Genomic DNA, 25,984 nt, shown 5'->3' on the forward strand with positions numbered 1-25,984 from the left:
CCGGCACTTGTTGCTGGCTTCCTCTGTGCATCTCCTCCGAGAGACGAGTTTCTTCTTTACCTTTTAATGACGGCTTTTTCTGGAGTGAGACTTGAATCGATTCCCTCCCTGCGATAGTTTGGGGCAATGTTAAAGCAAGGAACTTTCCTTTATGCTGTACAATTTCCTTCCGACTCCCGGGGGAAGGAGCTTTTCTCTTGTGTTCATTGAAGGGGCAGAGCAAGAAACTCCCAAGGACAGTGCAGCACTGTAAGAGAGACCTGCCACGGACAGGGCAGCAGGGACAATGCTGGGATGGTGAATTTGATGCTGGGGTGGTGAATTTGCTCTATGCCCTTGGCCAAGTCATTTACTCTCTTGATGCTGAGCTTTTCGATTCTTGTGTTCTGGGGACAGCTGACTGTCACCGTCTTGTCTCAGAGGGTGAAGCTCAGGTGATGCTGAAAGGAACAGTCCTTCAGAGAGGTGCAAAATTAGAAGTTCTCATCAACCTCATGACTTGCTCTTCTATTTGATAAAGCTCATTAAGTGGCTTTTGCTCGATGACTGCGTAACTGATTTGCCCGCATATGATTTTTATCTTTTTTAACCCTTTCACTTCACATTATTCCAAGGCTTGCTGAGTTGTTTATTTCAGGGAGCATTTCTGATGAGACTATATATCCTTTGACTTCTACAAGGGAATGCTTTTTTCTGGTGTTTTTTGGGAGAGGCAGACCTTCTTTTGGGATATGTGACTTTGCTTCTTCTCTGGCTGTCCATCTGCTTCTCCTAATTGCAGGAATAGGGCTCCTGGTTTACATGGTGAATAAAAACAAGGACTACCAGAACGACACAGGTGCAGGCATCTGTGTGGTCAGTTTAGCACTTTCCTGAAATGTATTGCCATGGACAAAAATGTGTTAATAACCCTGGTTGTTATTTGCTCTTCATCCCATTCCATAATGTCAAGTCAGGGGAGATACCTGAAATGGCATAATGATTTTGTTTAGACATTTTAAAGACCAATGGTCACCTCATACATACTCTTTTTGCAGGGTGAGGGGAGACAAATAATACAGTTGCATATTTAAAAGATGAAATAATTTTAGGACATGTATAATAATACAAACTACCATTAATTTATGTAAATCATCTCCATCTCGTGGTCATTAGTCAAGTGTTGGTGTGACTGTGGAAGATCTCCCCTCACATGGTAATGCATAGCCAACTACATTTCAGGAACTCTTGTGTTAAGCATTAATCCAGTGATTAACCCCAGCATCCCTGTTGGTAACTTTTTGTTTTTTGCCGTTTGACCTTAATTATAGGATTGCAATTTTAGTTTTGCAACTGAATTTCCGTTATGGCTCAACTCCTGAACACCGTTGGCTAAAGCAGGGCTGTGGCCCCTATCTGGGTAATTCTTCAGGATGAAAAAGGCAGTTACAGGGGGCTGGGTGGAAAGGGCTTGGCTTTACGAGCCTGATGGGTTAGAAACTGGAGCTCTAAATTCCAGTGAGCTCACAGCTGATCTCTGCTTCCACCAAAGCCCTCCCCTGTGGCATCTAAAGGACAGAGGTGTGTGTGGATGTCCCTCCCCAGCATAAACCTGGTGAGCTGTGGGAGTGGGGAGACGGCTTGTCCCTCACTGAATGCCTCAGTTAACTCTAATACACATCAGTGCGTGCGAGGGGAAGAGACATGGACTAATGAGAATGCCTGCCTCTTTTCTTTTGGGGAAACAAAAAGCTGACTTGCAGCTCGCTGACATTTCTATAGTCACGTTGCATTGGCAGGCCAGGCAGCACCAGTAGTTCTTTTGGAAAGACAGGACAAGGGGATCGAATGTGTTGCCCCCATCCCGGTCCCCCCCACCCTTCCCCTCCATGTGAAAGGAGCTCTTTGAGTGCAGGAGCAGAGTGAGTCTGTGTGGCTTTAAGGGGGATATAAAGGCAGCTTTGTCGGAGCCCTCTCCAAGCTTTGGTGCCCTGCACGGTGCAGACACCCTGCTGCAGGCCCTTACCTGAGCACTGCCAGCTCCCTGGCACTTCAGCACACTCAGGTCACTGCTGGGGGACAGGAACCTGTGACCTGCTGCTGTGCTGCCTTCCAGATCAACCTCCCAGGCCGTGGGAAGGAGTGAGCCAGCAGCCACTGCAGCCCCTTGCAGGGTTTGTTTGTGATGCTTTGGTAATGTGCAGTTGTATTTCCCCCCGACACACACAGACAAAAGTGAAGAAGAAAAATGTATTTGTTAGATCTCTGGTAAGTTCTGACATGTCCTAAAGGGTTTAGAATAAGAGTAAATCAGGTGCGCACTCTCTTACTTTTCCCCTCTGTGATCCACATTTTGCAGATGAACTTGGTAACCCCACTAGGGCACACCTTGGTAGAGAAGAAAAATTTCCACCTTGTTCTTCCTTGTAGTAAAATAATTTTATTCTAAAATAACTTTTGTTCCCACTTGGCTGCAGGATTTGATCTCTAAATGAAGTAAATGTTTCCATATATTTATTATCAGCATTTTGACTAACACACAACCAGCCATCTCTGCTGTGAAACTTTAGTTTTAAAAAGCTCCTCTAAATTCTGCTTTCTTAAAAAAAAGGGGGGAAAGTAACTGCCTGATTATTCTTTGGCAAAATCAGTGTATTCCCTGGTTTAAGCTAGGGAGTGTTCTAGAAGAGAAATTACTTCCTGCCTGTATTGCTGATGAGCATATTTTCACCAAATTCTTTTTCGTGTACCCCAAAACACTGATGTCTGCCAAAAATCTTTTGAAAATTTCTGGAAGAATCTAATCATCTTCACATGGCTGGTTTGCTAAGCCTGGTAAACTGGTTGTGCAATCCTGTGTGAGCAAATGGACTGGTTTTCATGCATGTGGGACTCTACCCAAACTTTGGCTGCTGATCTGGAGCATGTGTGAGCCCATGAAGATCCAGGCTGTGTTAGCTGAATGGTGCTCCCTTGTGACCTCAGTCTGGACTCTATTTCTGGGACTTAATTTACAATCCTGTGTCGTCAAATATATATTTCTTCACTTTCAAATCACAAATAATAAACCTAGAAACTCTTCATTGAGAGATATATAGATACACTCTGTGGTATAGTGATCAACAGGGCCTCTTTACCTCCAGCCATCCTGATAGGACATGGAATATATTTAGCCAATGATACAGAATTAATAACTGTATATTTCATCAACTGCTCCTTTTGCAGATCTCAAAGATCTGAAAGGGTTTAGCAGAAGAGATTAACACTGATTTTTGTTACATGTGGGGAAGTGGAGGCAGAGAAACTTTATGCAAGGTGCCAGGAACAGAGCCTGAATTCTGCTCCAGGGATTAAACCCTGTGATTCCTGCTGGAATAGACATTGCCTATGAAAAAAACAAGACTCAAATCTTTAGATAAAGTCACGCTGCATTTGGAGGGTGGAGTTTTTGTGGCTAGAAGTGATGACCAGATGATTTTGCCTTGTGTTCCCAAGCTGTCGCCACGCTGCCATAGCGAAGTACTTTGGCGATGTCACCCCACCTTGTAACAAGTGCTGTGACTTCTGCAAGAACCCAGGGGCAGTGAAAAGGCAACTGGAGGCACTGGAACTCTGCAGCAGCAGCTGGAGCAAAACCTGCATCGGGCCCACGGGATCCTCCCGGGATAGCTACGACCCAGAGCTGTACGAGGGCGGGAGGAGAGGCTGCAGAGGCTTCAGCAGGTCTGTACCAAAGAGATTACACTCAGCTCCTAGGAGCCACGAGAGAAAAGAGCATCTCCCAGCTGCAGGCCCAGCCACTCCTATTTTCAGCACATGTTTCTGTGTGGATGGTATTTTCCTGTAACTTTCTGGCAGCAGCAGCTGGAATTTCGTTTTCCACACACTTTGGCAGCCTCATTCACGTTCGTGTCCCAGAGAGCCAGAAGCTGTTTTGACAGAGCTAAGAATTGCCCTGCACAATGTAATTGGCTCAAGAAACTAGCCTGAAATTTTTGAAAGCAGCAAGTGGGCTCAGCCTGTTCATAGTCACAAGGATCAAAAATGTTTAAAATTGAGACCAAGATGACATGGTCCAGAGTTCATTCCTGATTTAGCACAACTGTCTGTGGGCCAGTAGACCAGGGGCCACTGACAGGACTTAGTCACCACAGAGGATGTAATGAAGTGCCAGTGTCAGATTCTTCTGTAGACTGCTACATTTTCCTGTCAGGCTGACAGCAAAAGGAAGATGTGCAGTGGGAAACATGATGAATTCTGTAAAATGCTTGGCAGCGTGGAGGTGATAACTTCTCTTTCCCCTTGTTCCCTGGCAGAGCTGCAGTGATTGTGCAGCTGTGTCAGGATGAAGTTCCTCTGCTGGCACTGCCCATGAAGCTGTGCCAGGATACACAGTGCTGTAGGCTGGCCTGGCCCTCTGCTTTACCTTAAAAAGCTTGAGATTGGTCGCTTTGTTCTTTGGCCAAGTCCAGCTGAGTCAAAGGAAACCAGGACTTGTGACCTAAGCCTGTGTTTGGTCTCAGGACCTGAGAAGCTGCAGCCAATGCTGTTGTACAGAACAGTGTTTGCCACTTGGTTCATTGAACCTTTCCATGGTCTGATTGTAGTTTTGCCTTGGAAGTTGTGATGGTCAGCAGCCCTAAAGTTCAGATTTGTGATACCTGTAAGTTTTGGCTGTGGCATCTGTGGGAGGCAGTGAATTCCTGGGTACGTCTGGTGAGGATCAGCTGCTGTATTTCAGTGGTTTGGAGATGGGGATTTCATTTATTTCAGCAGCCTGTGAACAAGTGAGACTGAGGAATGGATGCTGTGCCCTTTCTGCCATCTCTGCTCCCAGGGCGGGAGGGACTGACAGAAGGGGTACATGACATGATGCAGTGACTCCTGAACCCCCTGGGAGGATCTGGTAGAGCTTCTGAAATGGGGCCCTCCATTTTCAGGGCACTAGTTATATGCTATTAATTCATGCCACTGCCTACTAGTTTATGGGGTTAACAAATACTGTGAATTTTTGGAGGACACTCACTTGCTGTCCAGGTTGGGGAATGGCAGGGAAACTCAAAGGGAAGACTTGTTCAAAAAGGATGTGGGATGCATCACTGGGGTGGTTTCCCAAACTTGTCCCCCAGTTAATGCTGCAGCTACAGAAATGCTTGTTCCTCTTGCTTTCCTGCCTTATCCAGGTATGATGAGGAAGGCAGGGGGAACTGGGATGAAGATAATGAGGAACGTCGGAAACGGGAGTGGGACAACTTCTACAAGAAGCAGATGAGTCTGCGCAAAGTGAGTTGGGGTCGGTTTTTAAGGGGTGCACAGAGGGTTTGCTGTGAGCTTGTCTGACAGCCAGAAAGGCTTCCTGGCACTGGTGACAGTAAATTATTTCATCTTGCTGCTGCTTGTTGTCTTTTATTTCTTGTACCTCTGCTTTTGCTGTGTTCTCCGTATTCTGGGCCAGTCCCATAATAGGAAGAAGTGCAGCTTATTCGTGTGCTGGTTTCTCTGCAGTGCTGAGCAAGAGGAGCCTGTTGGTTTTAATACCCCTGGTAGTAGTGAAAACAGATTTCCCCATTCAGCTTCTCTTAAATATTCCTATAACAGAGGTGAACTTTTGGCTTTGGTTCTCATTCTTTGTCTTCTTGGCCCTGTTTTGGTGCTTATTCAATGCCTTTATAACTTCAGCTTTAATTTTCCCTGGAGCAGGGCTATAAAAGATGTCTTTTGTGCTTCTAGATCTGCATGTGTGTAGTAGGAATGGAAGTGTTTGACTGATCTTTGTTTTCTTCCAGGGCAAAGAACCAGAAAAGGAAGATTTTGTTCCTCCAAGTAAATATCTTCTTTGATTTATAATGGGTTTTCTTTGGGAGAAGAAAGTCTTGTATTTTGCAGCTGCATGCAATTTGTACAGCATCACCACTGGAGGTATCAGTCCCTAGGCACAGAGGTCAAGCTTTTGGCTGTGAAAACTTGGCTGGAGGAGATGGATCACAGCTTAGCTTTGGTTGGGGTGAAGATATGGAATGCATCTTTCTGAACAACATTTCCAAATAAGCAAGGGAGAAGGAAAACTCTGTCTAACCTGACTTTGTAGTGTAGGCTATTTCTGCAGTGGTTATGCAGCAGTACTAATACTAATAATACTAATACTAATACTAATGCTACTAATAATACTTGGGTTATAAGGAGACTGCTGAAAACCTTTGCTGTTTGTAACTGTGCTGCTTGGGGTCCTGTCTGGCACTGTTGTGAAAGAACACTTGATAGGTCACGTTACTCTATCCAGCCTGGCTTTTTGGTTGATATTGTGGGGGAGCAGAAAAAATTTGAGTTTCCTAAGAGCCTTGAAGAAAGGTTTTCTGATGTGGGGAGATTTTGGAAAGCTGCCAGTCCTAAACTCTGAAGTAGATGTTTCCAATCACAGAAAACATTCTCACTTTGGTTTCTGCCTACTCTTTCGGAGTGTGTAGCTACTCCAGGTAAAAAGGGAGACCACAGTGTTCCTTGGGTGACAATGCAGGGAGGGGAAAGCCAGGCAGTACTGGACTGGCACCTCCCCATGACAGCTGAGACATTCTCCATCAGCTCAGCCCTGCCATGGCTCCTTTCCCAAATTCCTCTCCTGTGGCAGGTGCAGACTGTCCCCTGAAGGATGCTGCCAGCAGGAGGATCTCCAAGCTCACAGTGAAGGTAAGGGATGTTGTAAAGAACGACAAAGCTTCTGCCTGCCCTGTCCTTACTCCTTCAGGGCTGGAAGTCCAAGGGGTGCTGAGACTTCTGTAGAGCATGTCTGAGTATCCCATGTTTCCTAGGGCCGGGAACACTGCTTGAGGATGCTGGAAGAAGCTTTGAGCAACAACCAAAAGACTCCAGCAGCAGAAGGAAAAGGGTACGAGATGAGGAAAAAGGGGTGCATACTGAGTCCCTTAACACAGGGCCTGCTCTTCCCTGAGCAGAATTACCATTCTCAGGGAATGCTTTTTTAAGTTATTTTGTCCAAGGATGTAGTTTCACTTAACAGCATCTTTCTGGCAGTGATGTTGGGGATCAGATCTGAGGGTTCCTGTGGCTGATCGTTGTTATCAGCTTGGTCCCAGGAGCGGCAGTTCTTCCCTGTCCCACAAGATGGGGATAGTGTACTTCTCAAACGGAGCAGTGGGCAAAAATCTTGATTTGAAACCGTTTTCATCACCCTTTCCGTTCTCCATCAACTCACCACTACATCCCTTAGGACTGAACTTGAAGTTATCACTTATTCTTGAACCGGAGGGAGTGGATTTAGTACTTTCTGGGAGATACTTAAGCATTAGTGTTCCCTTTGCAGATGCAGAAGTGTGTCTTGCCAGGAATCACCCCAGCCTGTGTTTCAGGTCAGACCCTGCTGCTTGTGCAGTGGAAATGGAATATGAAGCTTTCCGGACCAGCAAAATGGCAAACTCCTACAAGGCAGCTGTGCTAAAGAAGGTAGGGACAAACATCTCCACCTGCTGCTCCCTGGAAGCTCCAGGGCAAATGGGACAGAGTTTGTGTGGGAAAGGTGAAGGACAAGCTCTGTTTTGCCTCGGGTGTCTTACAAATCTTTCTTCTTGATTTTGTTTCCAGGAGGGCCCAGAATCACCTTGGGTTCACATCTTTGTTGGCTTTACAGGCTCTGAAAACCTACCTAGCAGTGCAAGCTTATCCAGATATGTTCTAGCAATACAGGGATTTGGGAATTCCTCAGGCTGCTGCTGACACTGGAGAAGCCTTGGCTTAGGTTATCTGCTTGCCATCAGTCTCTCCGAAGATGTTTCTGTTCTTGAGGCAGGTGCCTCTCCAGGGCAGATACTTGTTTTGTTACTATGGCTTTTAGTATGTACAAAGGCAGGGATACATAAAGATTTCTGGCCTTTAGAGGATATTTCTGTTCTCTTTTCAGGTGGCAGAAATCAATAAAGCCTCCAAACAAGGGGAGTTGTTCTCAGTCTTTGGGTCTGGAACTGATGGTAGCAGCAATTTGGAAACAAAATCTGTGTCTCCAGCAGAAGAGGACTTCTTCCCTGCATCCCAGGTTCCCTCGGTGAGTACTGGTGGGATAGACAGGAGGGAATGGTGTGTTTTGTCTGTCTGCCTTTTTATAAACTTGTTTTGTGTCCTTTCTGTGGCCACAACTGCATATTTCTGCTGTAATTGCTTTTTCCTGTCCATCACGTTGTTGTTAGTGAATCTAATCCATGTGCAGGCCACAGCTTAAATAAGTTCTTTCTCACCTTGCTCTATCCAAGGATGCTGCCTTGTTTTCTTATTGCTGGCCTAGGATTTCCACCTAATCCATTTCCCTCATGTCTCAGTTTGATGGGTGTGATGATAACTCAGTTTTAGAGCCTCCCCCAGCTTACAGCTGCCCACACTGGTGTATAGTATGCAGAAACTCAGCTCCTTTCAGGGTGCTGCACACAGGGATCTCACATCCAAAATTTCTTCTTCTTCCTGTCTCCCCAGTTCAAACCCAAGCGTGTGGGAGCAGGATTTCCAAAGAGATCCAGCTTGTTCCAGACAGCTTCAGAACTGCTGAAGATCCAGGAGGAGAGTGATGCAAAGCCTGTCGAAACAGACTGTCCAAATGGGCAGGACAGCAGCAGCTGCAGGCTGGACCTGGACACCAGAAAGCCTGTTCTCCAGAGGAAAGAAACAGCAACCAAAGCAGTGGGTGAGAGTGCAGGGGTAGAACTACATCCAGAAAAGAAGGGGCAGCAACCCAGTCCAGACACAAAAACTGCCCTTGGGGAGAGCCCTGCTAAGAAGTCCAAACGTAGCAAGAAGCAGCAAATGCTCGCAGAAGCAGCTAAAAAGGAATCACAGGATATTTCCAAATTCTTCTCTCTCCCCAAAAGTGGCTCTAAAGCCCAAAGTTGCAGCTCATCAAAGGGAGGTGGCTGTTCTGCAAGCACACTACCTCAGGTTTCTTCTCAAAGCATGTGTCAAGAGAAACCAACCCCTCAGGAAAAAGAAGCTGACTTTGGAGATCTGACTGGGCAGTTCCAGGCAGAGAATAAAGAACTGAGAGAAACAGAAGTAACACTGACTGAGAGAGGGGAGAATTTTCAACAGGCTGCTGAATCTGAATTGCTTGAGGAAGAAATGGATGTGAAGTCCAGGTAAAATCTCTACTTCTCTGCTCCCTGTGTTGCCCAGAGCCCCACCAGCCTTGTCCTAGAAACCTGTATGAGGTCTCTGGGTGGGTGAGGGAGACTCTTGCTTTACTATGCAGTCTCATGGCCACTGGCAGTGAATGCAGAAATATTTTCACTGTGGAATGATTACAGTTGGCCTTCTCTCCACTCTTCCCACTAGTGCTGCTGAAAATGTTGCAGAAACTGAGCTACCTGTTGTTGGGGAAGGTGACAGTGGGAAGCGGCCAGGATCAGATGAGGTAAGACTTCAATGAATGCTGATTTCTTCTACTTCTTGTGTTCATCTTGTTCCAAATTTCTCTCTGGGAGTGACACTCCTGCTCTGAGAGTCTTATTTATCTGGGGAGGGCCCAGCTGCAGTTGTAGCAGAGAGAAGAATCCCAGTTGTGCTGCATTCCTGGTGTTTCCCTGCTGCTCTCTGGGCCCTGCCAGCACCTTGGGCTGAGGTGGAGAGCTCTTTGTCCACTGCTTTGTTTCCTCCTCTGTGCAACTCATGTGACTGTGCCCTTGCTGGTGACTTGCCTGGAATGAGTGTCTCCACCCCCTGAGATCTGTCACTGACTATAATTAGGGAGTTGCTTTCTCAAGGCAAGAGCACAACCACAGGCCAGAGACCATTGGGAAATGACCCCTGCTTGCAGCCTGCCTTGCCATTCAGCCTCTGCTTCTGCATTTGGCAGCTGAGGCAGCCTGGCAGCTGTCTCTGCAACACTGCAGTCTCCTTTCTCTTCCAAACTGAGCAGGAATGTGGCTCTCCTGATGTGGCTGATTCTTCCTGAGGGGTGTATTCTCAGCAGACATCCTGAGAAGTCTTTCCCAGTCAGTTTTTCCTCTGTAGGACAGGGGCTAGCAGTTAGCTGCCCCAATAGGAGCACAGGGTAGTTCTAAATGTGGTATTCTTTAAAGGGCTTTTCTCGAAGTCCCTTTGTGTGGGAAATAGTGTCTGCACAGCAAAAAGGGTTACAGAGATTCTTATTTGGTATTCACTGGAGGGAGAGGATGCAGGATGCTGCAAAATTCATGTTCTTGGAAGGTGGTGGTGGCTGCTTGGAAGTGTGATGCTGCCACAGGAATTGGTGGGTTTGTCTTTCTTCTGTCCCCTCTCCAGGATATGGAAAGTCCCGTAAAAAAGCGGCTACGGACAGCAGCAAAATCTTCAATTCTGACCCAGCCAGAGTGCAAAAGTGTTGGTCCAACAAAGAAGAAGGTGACTTTTGACTCAAATTTAGCACAGTGTGATAAAGAAGGAAGCAGCAAGACCATACAGCCAGTGACCAAAGGCATGTCCCTCAAAGAGACTGCAGACATCGTTGTCAAGTATTTGACCCCATTCTACAAGGGGGGCAAATTTGCTTCCAAGGTAGGCATAGCTCATGGCCCTCTTTAACTGAAGGAGAGTTAATCTCTCTAGGGATCTGGAGCTCTAAGAAAGGGGAGATAATCTGGATCCCACCTTTCATTTCCAAGTTATGTTTTGGTATGTGCTGTTTTAGTGACTCCAGGTGCAGCAGCTCCCCTCTCCCACAGAAGGGTTGGTTCCACACTTACTTGTGATTGTTCATACTTTCACGTTAAACCCTGGCACGTTTTTAACTCCCACCTGTGGGGTAGCAGCAGCTCAGGTTCAGTGCTGGTGTAGTTTCCCTGCTGTGCCCTGCAAGGCAGGATATGTACTGCAGGGCCAGCTGTGGCTGCAGCTGTGTGTTCAGTCTAGGAGTGCTTTGTGCTCCAGCCAGTCTGTGCTGAGGGCAAGACAAACATGGAAACAGACTGGTGAGGTAACCAGTGTCTGCTTTCTGCTCTTTGTCTTCCCCATTTGTGCAGGACCTGTTCAAGGGCTTTGCCAGGCACCTGTCTCACTTACTGACCCAGGAGCAGAGCCCTGCCCGCAAGACAGGTGAGTCTGGGGTTATTTCAGTGCCAAATGGATTCCTGGCTTTAGAGGGGGCAGATGTGTTAAGTATCAACTCAAAACTGCATCTCCTTCTTGCAGTGAAGGAGGAAGCACAGAGACTCATCAAGGAGTTTTTCAAAACAAGGCTCAGGTGTGAGAGTGAGGCAGACTGGGAGGAGCTGCAGAGCTTGGAGAGCTGATCCCTGCTCCTTGTTGGCTCTTCCTTCCTCCAGCAGCACTACCAGGGGACCTGGAAGAACTCAGCCATGGAGGGTTTTATGAGACTGCAGAAATGAGATTTATTTTTCTTTTCCCCACTGCATTTTTGCTCGCTTCTGTCCTTCGTGACACACACTCCCAGGGAACCAGTTTCTGTGAACTCATGGCGAGTTTTCCCAATAACTGGGGTGCTGAAACCCTCAAGGACCAAAAGGTGTGAAGTTGTACCTGCTGTGTTTGTTAGGGGCTGCTGCCTTGGGTGTTCTGCACTGTCTCCAACCTCTATTCCCTGCAGCAGTCTGGGCAGGGCTCAGACTTTCCAGCTGGGACACTGCTTTGGGATGGCACCTTCCTTCCTAAATAGCTTCTCCCCTCGCTCCCCATCTCTTATTTCAGTGTCACCAATAGAAGCCTTATGCTGCAAGTTCTCATGCTTTGCTCAGGGCTGCCTGACAACCTCAGTGTTTGAGTTCCAGGATGGAATATTTTCCTTTGAAGGGCAGGAGAGGAGTATTTTGTTATTACCATGGAGGCAGTGCTTGCTTTCTAAAGGAGGAGAAACTTGGATTTTTTTTCTTTTAATGTGAACTTCTTTAACTTTGTCTAGTTCTGTCTGCCCTTTAATTTAAGTGATGATACTCTCAGTATGAACCTCTGCAACAATTTCAGCATTTGCTCATAATCCCTAAAGCCATATTTGCTCCCTGTGCCTCACCAAAAGTCTGCAATACAGGAGGCAATGCTGCTGTTACAGCTGGGGAAGGTTCTGTTGTGGCCCTCAAACTGACACTGTGGTACTCTGCTGCTATGTTTATATGGAACCTGAACCCGAGTCCCTGGCACAAGTCCTTCCTGTTGGAGTTTTGTTGGGTTCTGCCTCTATTCCCTACCTACAGGGGCTGGTGGGCTCAGGCTTTAGTGCTGCCAGAGGGAATCTTCAGCCTCAGAGGCTGCCCAGGGGTTTGGATCACTCCACAGATGTATTTTTTTAGATGTTCTGAAGGGTATATGCAGAACTGACAATAAAGCAATGTTATAACTGCTGTGGATCGTTCCTGGAAGCTTTTTCTTACCACTCACTCACACAGACTGGTCTGAGGTACATTAAGCAGCACTCAAAGGGAAGCACCTGGCAGGGAAGATGCTGTAGTTCCCACTGGCATCAGCTCACCAGGAAGAGTCTGACTGCATCAGGGCTTGCATTGAGCACCCTCAGAGCAATGCACTGAGCACCCCTTCCCTGCCAACAGTGACAACATTTTCCTCAAGCTTTGCCCATTACCTGCAGTTGAGTTTTCCCAGGTTAGATGTGAGATCTACCATATCATACCTTCAAAACATCTCTGTGCTTATTTTATTGCAATTTCCTAAAGGACAGTTACTTCTCAGGTCAGTAGCAGAGCTGTGGCAATAAAAATAAATTAAACATTTTTGTACGACCTGAAACACTTCAGTATAATACAAGTTCTGTTTGAAGATGCTTCCTCCATGGGCATGGAGCCATCATTGAAGTCTTGACAGCTGCATGGCCATGACTGACTTCTTTATAGTAGAGGGAAGCATGTGCATATAATTATGTCAGTGAGGAATTAATTAACAATAAACTTCCTTACCATTGCAACTCAATTTGTGCCCCAGCATATGTGTTAATTGTATTATTAACACTCATCTGCTTTTCAATTAAGATGCTTTCTATAAACTCCTGCTTCACAAGTCCTGCTACAGGACCTCTGCATATCAATTCAGAGACTAATCTGGCTCCTGGAAAACACCAGCAGCCAGTGCAGGCATTACACGGCCTCAGCTGGGCACTGGGATACACAAATCTCTGGCAAGCACCAGGCTTTGCTCATGATAATTAATTGAAAACAGAAAGGAGGAGTTGCACAGTGCAAAGCTTGAAGGCAAGTGCTTGCTTTGGGCCAGCTGCTCTTTGTTGGAACGGGCTGTGGTTTGGAGAGGCCCTTGGGGTTTGTTTAGCCACGGCCTGGATTGTTTCAAGGAAGTGCTTGGGGACTGAATGGCAGGTCACGAGGGTTATGGTCACTCCATCAACAAACACTGCGGTGGCATTCTTAGAAAGCAGCTGGCCAAGGTCATGGGTGTCTTCTGGAAGAGTTCTTTCCCAAAGACCGGTCAAGGAGCACTGATCAAGTTCAGAGAAAGGGAAACAGTGCTGTTTCCTTGGCCATTCTCCTCCTTTCAGGCTCTAGGAGTGCAGCTCTGTTTTATCCAGGATGACAACAATCGTGTGGTACAGTTCTTTGGCCTGTCAAAACACAAACCAGCATCAATCACTCTTTGCCCCAGAAAGAGCTGCTTCCCCTAATTAAATATTCCCATAAATCACTTCCCATCATTAAATATCAGCCATGTGCTGGGACTGAGCTGCACTTTGGAGCCTGGGAAATGCAGTGTCCCCCTCCTCCTTTGGGGCAGGAGAGAGGAGCAGCAGCAGAGGCTCAGCTGGGCAGGGGAGGGTGATTCGTGAGGTGCCAGGAGGAAGCTGCAGGTGCAGGCTGATCTCACCTGTGACAGTTCCACCCACATGGCCCTGGGGCTGCCAGGGGAGCCATAGCTGAGCTCCAGGCCGGGAAGGCCCCCGCTGGAGAGGGGCCTCAGGGTGCGCATCTTCTGCAGCTCCTTCAGGGGAATGACCTGGGACACCACCTGCGAAGGGGAAAAGCCACCAGCCACTCTCAGGAGCAGTCCCTACCACTGACACCATCTGATTCTCACCACAAGTCACCTCAAGAGCCTGTTGAAAGCTGAGGGAAGATCTGGGGCACAGGGTAGTGTGTGCAGGATACAGGGCAGGCTCCAGCTGCCCAGCACAGCCCTGGAACTCCCACAGGATTGGGACAAGCAGGAATGTGTTCTACATTTAGTTTTACTGTGGATTGTGCTTGTGAGCATGAACACTGGACTTACAAAAGAGCCCATGGCTGTAATGACTGTTCTACACTCTCTTGCTTTGGGCCAGTGCTGTTGTCAGAGTGGCTGTGATGCAGGGAATTCCAGCCTCTTCCCACACAAGTTCTTCTAAAAGTCAAAGTTGGTATCTGACAGACATCAGGGGAAAATGTCTGGCATACCTGGGTGGAGCCATCCACCACAACGATCTCCTCCTTGTTCACACCAAAGAAACAGGGCACGGGGACCGTGTCATCACTGATTCTCTCCACAACGAAGGTGGTGTAGCCGAAGAAAGGCAATTTCATCACGTGCTCTAGAACAGAGCAAAAAGCAGCCTTGAGGGCAGCAGCTTCCAGCCAGCAATTTACTGCACCAGATTGAGGGGGTCAAAGCTGCCAGTGTTCCCAAGATTTTCTACGTTAAAAAGTAAGATTGGCAACTTCTCCCTCCCTCCCTGGCTTCTGAGACTCAATTCTCAGTAGGCTCAGTGGATGTCCTGTCCTTTTCTGACCAGAAAACAGATGTGCAGCTAGAATATAAATTAAAACACAGCTTGTACAGAGCTCTGAAAATCCACTGCAGACTCCTACAAGAGATGGAACTTCTACTGTGACCACCATGCTTGGGAACAAGTTCTAATCCACAGTGAGGGGCTGTCAGGGAATTCTATTGCCATGGCCCGTTCCAGGCTCCAAGAATCATCAACAACCTCATGAATTGTCCCAAAAGGGCATTTGGAGCAGCTTCCAGAAACTGAACCAGCACAGAAACTGAAGCAGATTTGGATGTCTCCTCACCTATGAACTGGATTTTTGCATCCAGTGGCTGGAGGGGCTTCCTTGTTCTCAGCAGTGTGGCCACGTGGTTCTGCAGAGCGTTGGAGCTGATGGAGGGCTGCAGGGTCTTTGGAGTGTATTCCTTCAGCTCTTCCCTGTGCCAAAAACCAGATTCTAATTCACCCCCTGCCCAGCTAAAATCCAACATCAGCCAGGGGATTAAGAGGAAGGAGGGGATGGGACAACAATTTTCCATTGTGTATCTGGGGACAAGGGTGGAGAGGAAGAGCACAACAGTGCCTGCACTGGGTCAGGTGGATGGAAACATCAGAGACAGTGAGACCACCCTTCAGCTGGCACCACTGACCCGTGCATGGAGAGAAATGCCTCTTTTCTGGACACAGCAAGAGCTTTTCAGTGACCAGCAGGGTTATGCCATTTCCCTGCTGCTGGTGCTTTAAGGGGATCCGATGGAGGCATTACCTCAGCTCTGAGTCAAGTGCACGAGGGAAGGAAGGGGTGGGAAAATACAGCTTGGAGCTGCAGCACTGAAGGTTTCCAGTATCCAGGGACAATTTCATTCCCATTGGGCATCTCACTACAGGTTTCAGGTGTCCAGGATTGAAACCTCTGACACTTGTGAGAGAGAACAAAGGAGGATTCACCCAAGCCATGAGCTCATCCCTTTCCTTCTTGGTGTTACAAACCCATGGCAATCAAATGAAATGACCATGGCACCCTCATGACACTCTCTGTTCTCCAGCACTGGACATCTCTTAATTAACCAGAGAGGATTTCCAGGTACCTGCTCCTAACCCCTGTGGTGCCTATGGCCAGCACAGAGAGAGATCCCCTCTGCCACAGACGTACCTGGAGGGAGTAGAGTTCTGCTGCTCCACTTTGGCCCAGTGCTGGAACACTGCCAAAAGGCCCACCTGCATCTCTGTTTCTTTACTCTGGCCCAGCAGGATCCTCCCATTCAGGTAATCCCACAGCACCTGAGGGGCAGCACAGCAAAGAGGCCTTTGTTAAACCTGCCAGATGGTACAGGCAGGTCTGGGCAGTGCCAGGCTGCACAGACCCACACCCTGCCTTGCTGATAATGCAAAACAAAGGCTCTCTGGGCTCAGGAAGAGCCTGAGGAGCTGCACAATGTGTGGAGCAGCACTGCTCCAGGCTAGGGCCACAGGCACAGAGCCTTCCTGGCATCCATAGCTTCAGTGTTCAGTCACTCCCAGAAGCAGCACACAAAGCCTATCAGCCGAAGCCCTCCTGCTTTTTCAGCCCCCTTGGCACTTTCCTGTTGGCCTGGACACTACATCTGTCCCTGCTAGGGAGGGTCCTGCTCTTGCTTACCTGTCCATAATGGACATCTGTGTAAATTTGGTTGTCAAAGTGCAGAGGTGTCCTCCAGGTGAGCCTGCGTAAGGTCACAGTGACCAGCTTGTCCTCCAGCAGGTAATCATGGAGATACTCCTCCAGTTTAATTGGCCTCACCATTTTACCTACATGACACAGAGACAGGGTCATCCATCCCTCTTGGTGGAAGGGCTGGGACAGGAGCCTTCCTGCCCACCTCAGCTCCACCCTGCCCTTATTCCAACCATCAGCCGTTCCAAAGGGACACGGAGCCACACACCTCTTTCAGGAACAAACAACACAGCCCGAGCAGCATCAATCCTTAACCCTAATACACAGGGAAACTGCTTAGGAGGACCCTCCCAGGAGCCAGCAAGGGTGGAAGAACTATTCCAAGCAGGAGCTGTGATGCTCCCTGTTACAGCGGCTGCTGGAAGAGAGAAGCTCCATGCTGGTCTTTACTTGCCAAGATTTTTGTCGTCACTCCTGACAGCAAAGAGAACAAAGTCCTGTATCTCTTGCTGTTCACCTATTCCCATCTGCTCACAGATCTCCTGCAAGAGCTCCTTGGCCACCTGAAGCAAGGAAAGAAGGAAATGAATACAGTGACCAGGCAAGCCCAGGGGCAGGTAGACACATTATTCCTTGTCAGATAAGGGATTTCCCTGGTGTGGCTCAGAGTCCAGACCAGTGAAGGAATTCACAGCTGGAAACTCACAGTGAATGTCCTGATCTTGGTGAGGTATTCCATGCCTCCAGGCATCAGCACCACCAGCCGGCGGGCACCGTGTCCCTTCTGCAAAGGACAGCGTTCAGGCAGCAAGACACGCAGGGTCCCATCAGCCCCACATGTGTTTCTCCCTCTTCCTCCTCATCCCTGCCTTCCACTGCTTGTCCATAGCACCTGCCTCTTCCCTGGCCACTCCGTGGCATTGCACTTCCCAAGCTCCTTCCATCCACATGCTCCATTTCCTCTCCTGGAACACCATCTGCCTCTGTCACGCTGCACGTGGCACCTCCAAGCAACCCTCTGCCCTCTCCCTCTTCCCACCATCCCCACTTCCCTGTCCCTCCATACCAGCAGTGCCTCCATCTCCACAGGGAAAGGGAGGTGCCGACGGCCCCCGTACAGGAAGTTTTTCCGCAGGTTGCTCTGGCAGATCTTGGCTATATCTGCAGGAAAAGGAAAAAGCTCCATGTGCTGAGCCAAACAGAGAACTAAACATCACGTCCTATGGTGTTGGGTCATCCTGGGTGGGTCAAATTTAACCCCTGGTCACTTCTAGGGGAGCAGAGAGACTTGACCTCACCTCCCACCCTCCCAGGACATATCCAAACCATGAGGAGCCAGCCACAGACAGTTTCCAGGACAGGGGAATGACAGGATGGGGGGATTAGATCTAGAATATTTGCTTTACAGGACACAAACAGTCTCACCGTGGTGGGTGCTGGATGGATCACTGCTGGCCAGCTGCAGGAACTTGGTGGCATAGGGCATGAGGATTTTGGAAGGCAGGAAGTACCCAGTGAGCAGGTTTAAGAGCAACCAGCCCCGCAGCTCGCTCTCCCTGGGGAACAGAAAGGACTGTGGGCACCTTGGGACAAGACAATTCCTGCTCTGAGCAGCTCAAAGTGAGCCCAGAACACCTCTGGAAGTTGGCAGAAAAGGAGGTGTCAGCCCTTGGGCAGAGGTTTCTTGTGCTGAGCAAGAGGTTGATACAGTTATTCCAATAGCAAGCAAAGAAAAGGAACAGTCAAGGCCACTCGGATACCACTGCTGCCACCTCACAGGGCAGTGTGGGGCCAAGCCAGTCCTTGACTGATTTTTATCAATTCCCCAAGGCTGGGAGGAGAAATCAGAGCTCTGAACAGCACCACGACCAGGAGCCACCAGGAACGTTTACTGGTGCCCAGATAGATCAGCAGCCAGAAATACAAGGAGAAATATCCACTGAAGTGAAAATGCCACACGCAGTGATGGGCAAAATTTCCTGAGTGCTCAGCAGATGCTTCAGCACTGGAGCAGCTGGGGACAACACATCATGAGGAGACACCCTCTCCCCTGGCCCTGGTGTCCCTGCAGCAGATGGTTCCTCTCCAGCTGTGCACACACAGGAGCTGGCAGTGCTGGTACTCACTGGTGAGGGTTGTGGGTGACCTGTTTGATGACCTGGCAGTAGATCTCATCGTGCAAATTCTCCTTCTCCTTGCACAGCTGCATCCAGAGAGGAGAAAACAGCATCAGAGAGAGGATAAGAGCATCAGAGACATTCCCAGGTCATCTCTGTGCCCTTCCTCTCCCAGCTTCAGAGCTCTGCCAGTTTGGCTTAAAGTTTGGCCTTTGCAGCCTCTGGTCTCCAGTGCTATTTTGGCTCAAAGAAGGAGAGAGGAGAGGCAGGTTGTGCTCTCATCCAGACAGTGATAACCAGGGAAACCATTTACATGCAACCCCTCCCCACAGTCTGTTTCAGCTCCCTTCCTCATGTAGGAGGTGGCATTATGGCTCTCCCTGCCCTTTTCCTTCCCAGCAAGGTCTTGGCCCTCCATTCCCATTGGTGCTGCTGCACTCTTCCCAGGGAATCTCACAAACCTGAAGGATTTCATAGATGCACTGGACCTCAGCCTGGTGCTTGTGTTTTGGCTGATCTCCCATGAACCGCATCAGCGCTGCAAGGCAAAGCCTGGCCTTTAGTCTGAGCAGGGGTGGTTCTGCCATGGGGCTGGCAGTGGGCAAGGAAGCGTCCTGAAAACTCCTCTGCTATTACAAGGCTTGCACTGGACACCTGGAGTCAGCCCAAAGCCCAGGCAGAGTGTTCTGGGACAGTTTGCACTCAAGGCAACGTCCCTTTTGCTGGAAGCTTTCAGCATGGACACAGGTGGTTATGAACTGCAGAAATGCCTTAGGAGGGGCCCTCCTCGCCCTGTTTCCACTCCCACTGGGCCCCACAGTGTCTGTGTGAGCCCACCCCGAGCACCCCACTCCCCCCTCTGCAGTGCTGTGCCCAGGGAGGTCCTTACTCTGGAAGTTCTTGGTAGCCAGCTCGTTCAGCTCACTGTCAGAGTACCGGAGCAAAGACGCCTGGATTGGGACCTACAGGGGTGACACAGGGATAAACCAGGGATGTGGATCACGCAGAGCTGTGCTCTGCAGGCTTCACCACAGACCGAGCTCCCAGGATCTCACAGGCAGCACCGAAGAGTAGGGGACACCTACACTTGTCCAGAGACTGCAGCCAAGGATCTGTTCTTTGGCCATGTGGGGGCAAAGCCAGAGGCAGTGCTGGAGCTGGGGTTCTGGCTGTGGCCAGGGGGAGGGATGGGGCTCACCTTGGTGTGCCTCACCAGGTCAGCTACACTCTTCTTCTCAGCAGACATCCCCTTCAGGCCCTGCCTAGACAGAGGAGAGGGAACATGCAGTCCAAGAAATACCCCCAGAAACGGCCTGGTGTGGGTCAGACTACCCTGGTCCTGTTTGGGAAGGAGCACAGCCTACTCACATGGACTGAGCCTCTCGGAAGTAGGTGGTGGCGAAGTCAGTCATGGTGTAACGGTCACCAGCAGGGACTAACATGGTGCTGTTGGATTCTGGTGTCAGGCTGAGGACAGAACTCTGCAGGAACACCACCAAAGCTGCCCTAAAACATCAGCTGAGGAACTGCAGTGTGTATTCTCAGCTGCCAGACCTCATCTGCATGTGGTGCCTCCCCTCCAACACTATGATGGATTTGAGTGTCTCATCTGCAAAGACTAAGCACTCACCATCTTCCCTCTGCCCTCAGAGGTCAGACACTACCAGAGCCATGCACCCACCCTGGCAGCTCCCACAGAGCCCGGCCATGGCCCCTGGATGTTCCTCCCCAGCACTGCTCACCTCCCTGCTGGTGTTCCTGCTCTCCGGGGAAGCTTTCATGCTCTTCCGCTGCTCCGCCCGTCTGTCCATGCTGGTGCTGAGGTAGTCAGGGGCTGGAGCCAGCTGCACCAGGCTGGTGGGGAAGAGACCACAGCGGCCACCGGTGGAGCCGAACTGCCACCCTGGAAAAGCAACAGAGAAAGAGTCAGGAACCAGGGCAGCTGCCAAGAGAAACAAGCACTGAAGCTCTCTGCTGGCAAAGGAGAGCATCAGACTCACCAGGTTTTCCTGCATCCTGAGGTAACATATATATAACTTATCTATTCCTATAGCTAAGGCAACTGGGACAGGGTGGCTTGTCCAGCAGAGCTGGAGGCTGATGATACCAGCCCACCCTGTATTCCTCTGGTTCTGGGTACCATGGATCCAGCAGGCCCTTGATCCTGGTCCTGCCAATCCCAACAAACCTGGCTCCACGCCCTGCATGGGCAGCAGCTCGATGAGGTCGCCCTTCTTGAAGCTGAGCAGGCTCTTGTCATCCACGACGTAGCTGCGCAGAGCCACGACATAGTTGGTGTCCTGGGGAAAGGGCCATGGCCAGGTCAGTTCTCATCCCAGGGATGCAAAGGGCTCGGGTGATGTCATCCCACTGACAGTCTCAGGTTCATCTGGGAAACCACCTTCATTCCCTACTGCATTCCAGCTGCTGCCTCACCTGCCTCAGCTCCTGGATGAAGAGTTCCACCATGGCCTTGATGCACGGAGCCTTCGGAGAGTGCAGGATGAGCTGCTCTGTCTTCAGGGAGAACTCCAGGGAATTGCTGCCCCTCAGCTCCACTGACAGCACATCTGCAAAGCTGGGAACACAAGGCAGCGTGCTCAGGCTCCTGCTGCCAGAGCTTGGGGTGCAGAACGTGGGGATGGGAGCCCATTCCAAGGACTGGGAATGGAGGCATGCCTCTACACGCTCCATGTTGGCCATTCACCAGCTGCTCATGGCTTTCACCCTGAGGAGCCCCCTGTGATGACACACACGGAGCTGACTCACCCCCAGCGCTCACTTGTTGTAAGCAAAGCTCAAGTAGGAAGGAAAAGGAAAAGCCAGAATCGTTAGCAGGAGGGTCAGTGACTCACAGCTGGCCTGTGAGTCGTTCAGAGGTGAGCACAGCACTTGCACTGAGCCAAGAGAGCGCAGCTCGACTTGGAATTTTCAGCTCCCCCATTCAGTTTGCCTCCAGCACCCTGTGTGACACTCTGTGTGACAAACTGTCCCCCTGCAGCAACCTGGGCCTTTTGCTCACCAGTAGCTGCATAGGATCTTGAGGTGCTCAGGACGGTATCCAGCTGCTTTCTCCACCTTCAGTAGCCTCATGCCCCGGTGAGAAACACCCAGGATCTGCACATCACTTCCCTTTTCACCCTGTAAGGGAAGTGCAGCACAGAGAATCGAAGGCTCCATCCCACCTGCATGGGTGGGAAAGGAGATGCCACACACGAGGTGTGAAACCCTGCAAAGTATGGAAGGTACGGAATCACTGCAGTGTGGCCAGGCAGGGGGACACAAAGAGTGAACTGAGCCACAGCTAAAGCAAGCCCAGGGTCTGGTGAGAGAATTAAGACACACCTGAACTGGGAAAAGGCGGGAGAAATAGTTGGCCCAGTTGTCCCGAGCAGCCACTACAATCCTCTTCTTTATGCCGTCCTCCTGAATGGACTGGGCATTGTTGCCAACTCGGAACTCCGCTAGCAGGGTTACAAAACAGTTACTTGCTCAGAAAGACAAAGGTGGCCAAGTCTCCCTCTTCCCAGGGCTTCATTCCCAGCAGTCCCTCAGTGTTCACAGCACAGCAAACCACACTAAAGGGGAAAGGACACTTGCACACACCAGTCTGCTACTGGTTTCCATCCCTTTCTCCATGCAGATCATGTCAAAGGTGACAGCTGGAATTTGAAACGAACCAAAATCCTATCCTTGGGCTTTAGTTTCCTCTCCCCACAATAAACATTTCAGAAATAAGTTTTTCTGGCTCACAGGAATTTCAGGGCCATTTGGAATAAACAAACATTCCTACACTGCACTCTACAAATGTGCTTTCCTGCTGCAGTGACAAACATTTCTCCTCTGCCCTAAGTCCTGTCTGAAAGGCTTGGAGGCCAGTTCCTCATTTCAGACCAGAAGCTGGGATGGCCATAGAGGAGAAGGGGTGATGGGGCTGTTAATTACCCAACAGATCTTTCATCTTGCGCTTCTCCTCCCTGGAGATCCGAAAGCTGGAATCAGAGAAGGTGTCACGGATGATCTGCAGAGGAAGGGAACAGAGAGGCTTCCAGTGCAAAGGCCACACCTGGCTGTGTTGGGGCTCCTGAGGCTGTAAAACTGAGTCTCAGAGAGGAGTGAACAGGGGCTGGACTGGGTGGATCTGGAGAGGAGACTTGCACTGCTTGGGATGGAGAAGGGAAGGTAACTTATGCAATGTAATTATGGGGTGCTTTGTCCCCAGAGAGACAACTGGCCTTGAGCCACACTCCTGTGCTTACCTGTTCACACAGCAAGTTCAGACAATAAGGGTGGCTGAAATTTTCCTTGGGGTAAAACACCTGCAAGAGGAGGGTAATAGTGGTGTTACAGATACTGCAGAAGTAGCTCCCCAGGGATGTTCTGCAATCCATATGCCCTGCTGCCAGGGAGGAGCGAGTTCATCTCCAGGGACAGGCAGGGAGGAGACGCTGTGTATGTAAACAGAAGGGCCAGGAGTGAAGGACCAAAACCTGAGTGGTGAGAGCAAAGGATGAACCCTGGTGAGTTTAGCACACTCTCCAATACTTGATTTTAAACACATTTGTACTATTTTATCAGGAAAGCACCAGGCAACAACAAATTCGGGTTTCAGATTTCTCAGTAGTCTAGAGAGGAAGGAAAGGACAGGCAGAGAAACTGAGACACAAGTGTCAGTAAGGGAGAGCAGGACCCAGATTCCCCATGACATGATCCCCTGCTTCCAGCTCCTATGTCTGTGATCCCAGAACTATCTTTGTGCCCTTGTCTTACACTGAGTGCCTATGACCAAAAAACCCCATTTTAACCAAAGATGGGATGAGTCTCCCCCCACCATAGCCAATCCTCAGCCAAGGAACCGAACCTCTTTGCGCAGAAAAATTTTCCAGGCAGGGTCGATATAGGAAAAGCTGACACTGCTGGTGAGCTTGTACAGCTGGGTCTTGATGCCATCATCACCTGCCACTGTCACTGCAGAGTCTGTGTGGGGACAAAGAGCAGTGAAGATGGGCTGTGAGGGCTACAAGGTCCTTTCCACCCATCGAAGACCTACCGGGAGAAAGGGGACAGTTCCTGATTGAATATTCCTGTTGGGGACTCTCCTGAAGGCCAGTGACCAGCTCATGGGAGCATAAACCACTCATTCCCAACATTTCTGGTAGCGTTTACACTTCCTGTATTAGCCACAAAGTTCAGTACTAAGAATAGAAACACTCCAGGCACGGGGAGCACTCAGCCTCCCATGAAAATACTCCTCTGGTGCTTGAGGCTGAAGACACAGGTTTCACTTTTTGTCATTATAAACCGGCTGCTAAAGGTTTCAAAGGGACATAAAAGTTCTCCCCTGAGCTTGGAGGCTCTGAGGTTGTGGTACAGGGCACCCAAAACTAGCACTGGATTGTCATTCTGCAGGTGTGTTAAAGACAGGCTCAATCTTTGAACAACTGTTCAAAGTTGTTACTTTATGAGGTAGGAATGTCTTCATTTAAGCACTTCAAACTTTCAAAACTTCAGAGTTCATAAACAAGTAAAGTAGTAATTCCCATACTTCAGCTGTTTCTATATCCCTGTTCCAAAGCATGAAGGAATTTTTCAGGCTAATCCAGTTACTTTGACTTTCACAGGACTTCCTAAAGAACCATTTTTTAAGAGAGGAGGAACTAACAGGGAATTTCTTTTATACCAGGGAAGCTTCAGTAATGTGTTTGGCTGACTGCTCCTTGCAGGTTGTGAAATGTGATGCTGATGAGAATTTTGAAGAGCTTGAAATACATTGGTACAGGTATCCAATGTATAAAATGAATTCAGGCTCCCACTGAAATTCAGAGGCAAAACTAAGACTGAATAACACTTCCAAGCCACTGCTGATAAGCATTAGCTCTACTTTTTTAAAGTGGGCAGCATCCAAACACTCTTTGTGTGTCCAAGGTCTCCCAGGCCCAGCCTCCCTCTGAGAAACATTCCCTCATTCCTCTGCCTGTCTCTAAGATCCCTCCAGAGGTTTGTAAGGTGAAAGACCTGGCTTCCCATTCCTCCCTGGTCTAAAGTCCACCCACTGATTGCCACTTTGATAATTATGCCCCAGGTAAACAATAACAGTACTGTGGGCTGGACCTTGACAAAGCTGTAGCCCAAAGGACCTTTCTATTTTTAGCATTTATCAGAAGGGACAAGTTAGAGCTGGGAAGTGCCAGGCTGGTTGCTGGGCCAGACTGGAACTGTGACATCTCTCTGCCTACCCACAGATCTGATTGCACAATCCCCCTGGTCTCACACAGCTCACTCAGCCTCTGGCCCACTGATGACAGGACCTGTGCCATGACTCTCCTGGGCTGATTCGAGCCCTGTCCCCTCCCTGCCCTGCTACCAAATCCCACATGGGTGAGATCAATACTCACCCTTCCCTGTGGATTCCTGCCTCCCTTGGTCCTCAGGCATTGGGGGGGGAAGAGGGGGAGCATGAGGGGCCGGGGAAGCTGGTGGGGTACCCTCTGGTCTAAAGATAGACAGGAGAGGCAACTGCTTTTCCTTGATAGAGCTGGAAGCTGAGCCTGGCTTGGGCTTGACAGGTGGAGGTGTTTTCTTCTCTTGTGGTAGAGGAGATGGCTGGAAGACAGCAAAACCATTTGAGCCAGCTTTTCTCTGCATTCCTGGGCTCTGTCCTAAGTCATCCTAGGGCAGCAGCCCACCCATGGAGCAAGATCTGTGGCAATAGCCTGCCACTGCCTTTAGATCAACACAAAATCTACAAAGACATGATCAACCAAACCCAGAGGACCAAGTATTTGAGATCAAAGCTTCCAGTTCAGAAGGGAAAAAAGGATGTTAACAAGCCAAAGCCTTGGTGCCAAACGTGGAGAACATGAGTTGCTTGCTTCCAGATCAGCCTTAAGCATCTCACAAAAGGACTTGCTGCTCCAGAGCCTTTTCTTCAGGACCTCAGATGACTTTACAGATTGGAACCCAGTCTAGGGTGGGCAGCACCATGGTGTGAGCTCCCAGCTACCTCATAACCCAACCAGAAATCACCTGGCTGCTACTGCAGCACCAGGGAGATCCCAGCCTGCTGGAAATGGGATGGACAGGCTCTCTCTGCTGAGCTCTTAAAGTGACCAGAGAGCAAAGAACTCACCGAAGGGAGAGGGGAGATGTTCATCATTCCCAGCTTGGCCAGAGCCTCATTTTTGGGGTCGTTCTTCTTTATAAATGGCTTGGGTACTCTCCTGCAAGGGAACAGGGAACAGCATTCTGGGGTTTGGGCACGATGGAGCCACGTGGCAGAGCTGAGATGGAGAACCCCCATCTCCCTCCTGCCCACAGGGTGGACTCCACACTCTCACCTGATGGGCTCGATGGGCTGGGGCTCGGGGGCTGGTCTGCTCTGGTACATTTTGATGATGTTCCCAATCTCGTGGCTGGGTGCAGGACGTGCCTTGGGGTCTGAAGGCTTCACTACAGGCGGCTCTCTCTTCACTTTTGGCGTCTCCTTTTTTGGCTTTGGCTCAGGAGGTGGCAAAGGGGAAGCAGGAGCTGTCGGGGTGACAACTG

The 25,984-nt window shown here is 49.5% G+C and overlaps 2 protein-coding genes across 8 annotated transcripts in view; one reads left to right on the top strand and one right to left on the bottom strand.

Annotated features, from left to right (window-relative positions):
• The window catches only part of RECQL5 (RecQ like helicase 5), a 38,552-nt gene extending 26,249 nt beyond the window's left edge, over window positions 1-12,303 (top strand). For 4 of the 7 annotated variants that reach the window (XM_039562071.1, XM_039562072.1, XM_039562073.1 and 1 more), the window contains 12 exons: window positions 3,475-3,702; window positions 5,163-5,262; window positions 5,766-5,802; window positions 6,605-6,663; window positions 6,786-6,862; window positions 7,344-7,437; window positions 7,892-8,032; window positions 8,455-9,110; window positions 9,307-9,385; window positions 10,255-10,506; window positions 10,971-11,043; window positions 11,140-12,303. In XM_039562071.1, coding sequence (XP_039418005.1) covers window positions 3,475-3,702; window positions 5,163-5,262; window positions 5,766-5,802; window positions 6,605-6,663; window positions 6,786-6,862; window positions 7,344-7,437; window positions 7,892-8,032; window positions 8,455-9,110; window positions 9,307-9,385; window positions 10,255-10,506; window positions 10,971-11,043; window positions 11,140-11,240 — 1,897 coding nt within the window. In that variant the 3' untranslated portion in view covers window positions 11,241-12,303. Of the gene's footprint in view, window positions 1-3,474; window positions 3,703-5,162; window positions 5,263-5,765; window positions 5,803-6,604; window positions 6,664-6,785; window positions 6,863-7,297; window positions 7,438-7,575; window positions 7,777-7,891; window positions 8,033-8,454; window positions 9,111-9,306; window positions 9,386-10,254; window positions 10,507-10,970; window positions 11,044-11,139 lie in introns of those variants that run through there. The other 3 variants (XR_005603295.1, XR_005603297.1, XR_005603296.1) reach the window with 3 other exon arrangements.
• Window positions 12,304-12,590: 287 nt separating this feature from the next.
• MYO15B (myosin XVB) overlaps window positions 12,591-25,984 on the bottom strand; it is a gene marked incomplete at its 5' end in the record, with an annotated part of 39,406 nt that continues 26,012 nt past the window's right edge. The window contains 26 exons of the mRNA XM_010407515.3: window positions 12,591-13,528; window positions 13,789-13,929; window positions 14,355-14,488; window positions 14,973-15,106; window positions 15,822-15,949; window positions 16,308-16,456; window positions 16,777-16,885; window positions 17,029-17,106; window positions 17,389-17,483; window positions 17,748-17,878; window positions 18,449-18,525; window positions 18,901-18,977; window positions 19,329-19,401; window positions 19,638-19,701; window positions 19,808-19,920; window positions 20,182-20,342; window positions 20,628-20,739; window positions 20,876-21,017; window positions 21,462-21,580; window positions 21,785-21,903; window positions 22,385-22,460; window positions 22,699-22,758; window positions 23,301-23,416; window positions 24,835-25,042; window positions 25,569-25,659; window positions 25,777-25,966. Coding sequence (XP_010405817.3) covers window positions 13,469-13,528; window positions 13,789-13,929; window positions 14,355-14,488; window positions 14,973-15,106; window positions 15,822-15,949; window positions 16,308-16,456; window positions 16,777-16,885; window positions 17,029-17,106; window positions 17,389-17,483; window positions 17,748-17,878; window positions 18,449-18,525; window positions 18,901-18,977; window positions 19,329-19,401; window positions 19,638-19,701; window positions 19,808-19,920; window positions 20,182-20,342; window positions 20,628-20,739; window positions 20,876-21,017; window positions 21,462-21,580; window positions 21,785-21,903; window positions 22,385-22,460; window positions 22,699-22,758; window positions 23,301-23,416; window positions 24,835-25,042; window positions 25,569-25,659; window positions 25,777-25,966 — 2,957 coding nt within the window. The remainder of the gene's footprint in view (window positions 13,529-13,788; window positions 13,930-14,354; window positions 14,489-14,972; window positions 15,107-15,821; window positions 15,950-16,307; window positions 16,457-16,776; window positions 16,886-17,028; window positions 17,107-17,388; window positions 17,484-17,747; window positions 17,879-18,448; window positions 18,526-18,900; window positions 18,978-19,328; window positions 19,402-19,637; window positions 19,702-19,807; window positions 19,921-20,181; window positions 20,343-20,627; window positions 20,740-20,875; window positions 21,018-21,461; window positions 21,581-21,784; window positions 21,904-22,384; window positions 22,461-22,698; window positions 22,759-23,300; window positions 23,417-24,834; window positions 25,043-25,568; window positions 25,660-25,776; window positions 25,967-25,984) is intronic.

The sequence above is a fragment of the Corvus cornix genome, chromosome 18 (assembly GCF_000738735.6).
Source record: "Corvus cornix cornix isolate S_Up_H32 chromosome 18, ASM73873v5, whole genome shotgun sequence".
Classification (NCBI taxonomy): Eukaryota; Metazoa; Chordata; class Aves; order Passeriformes; family Corvidae; genus Corvus; species Corvus cornix.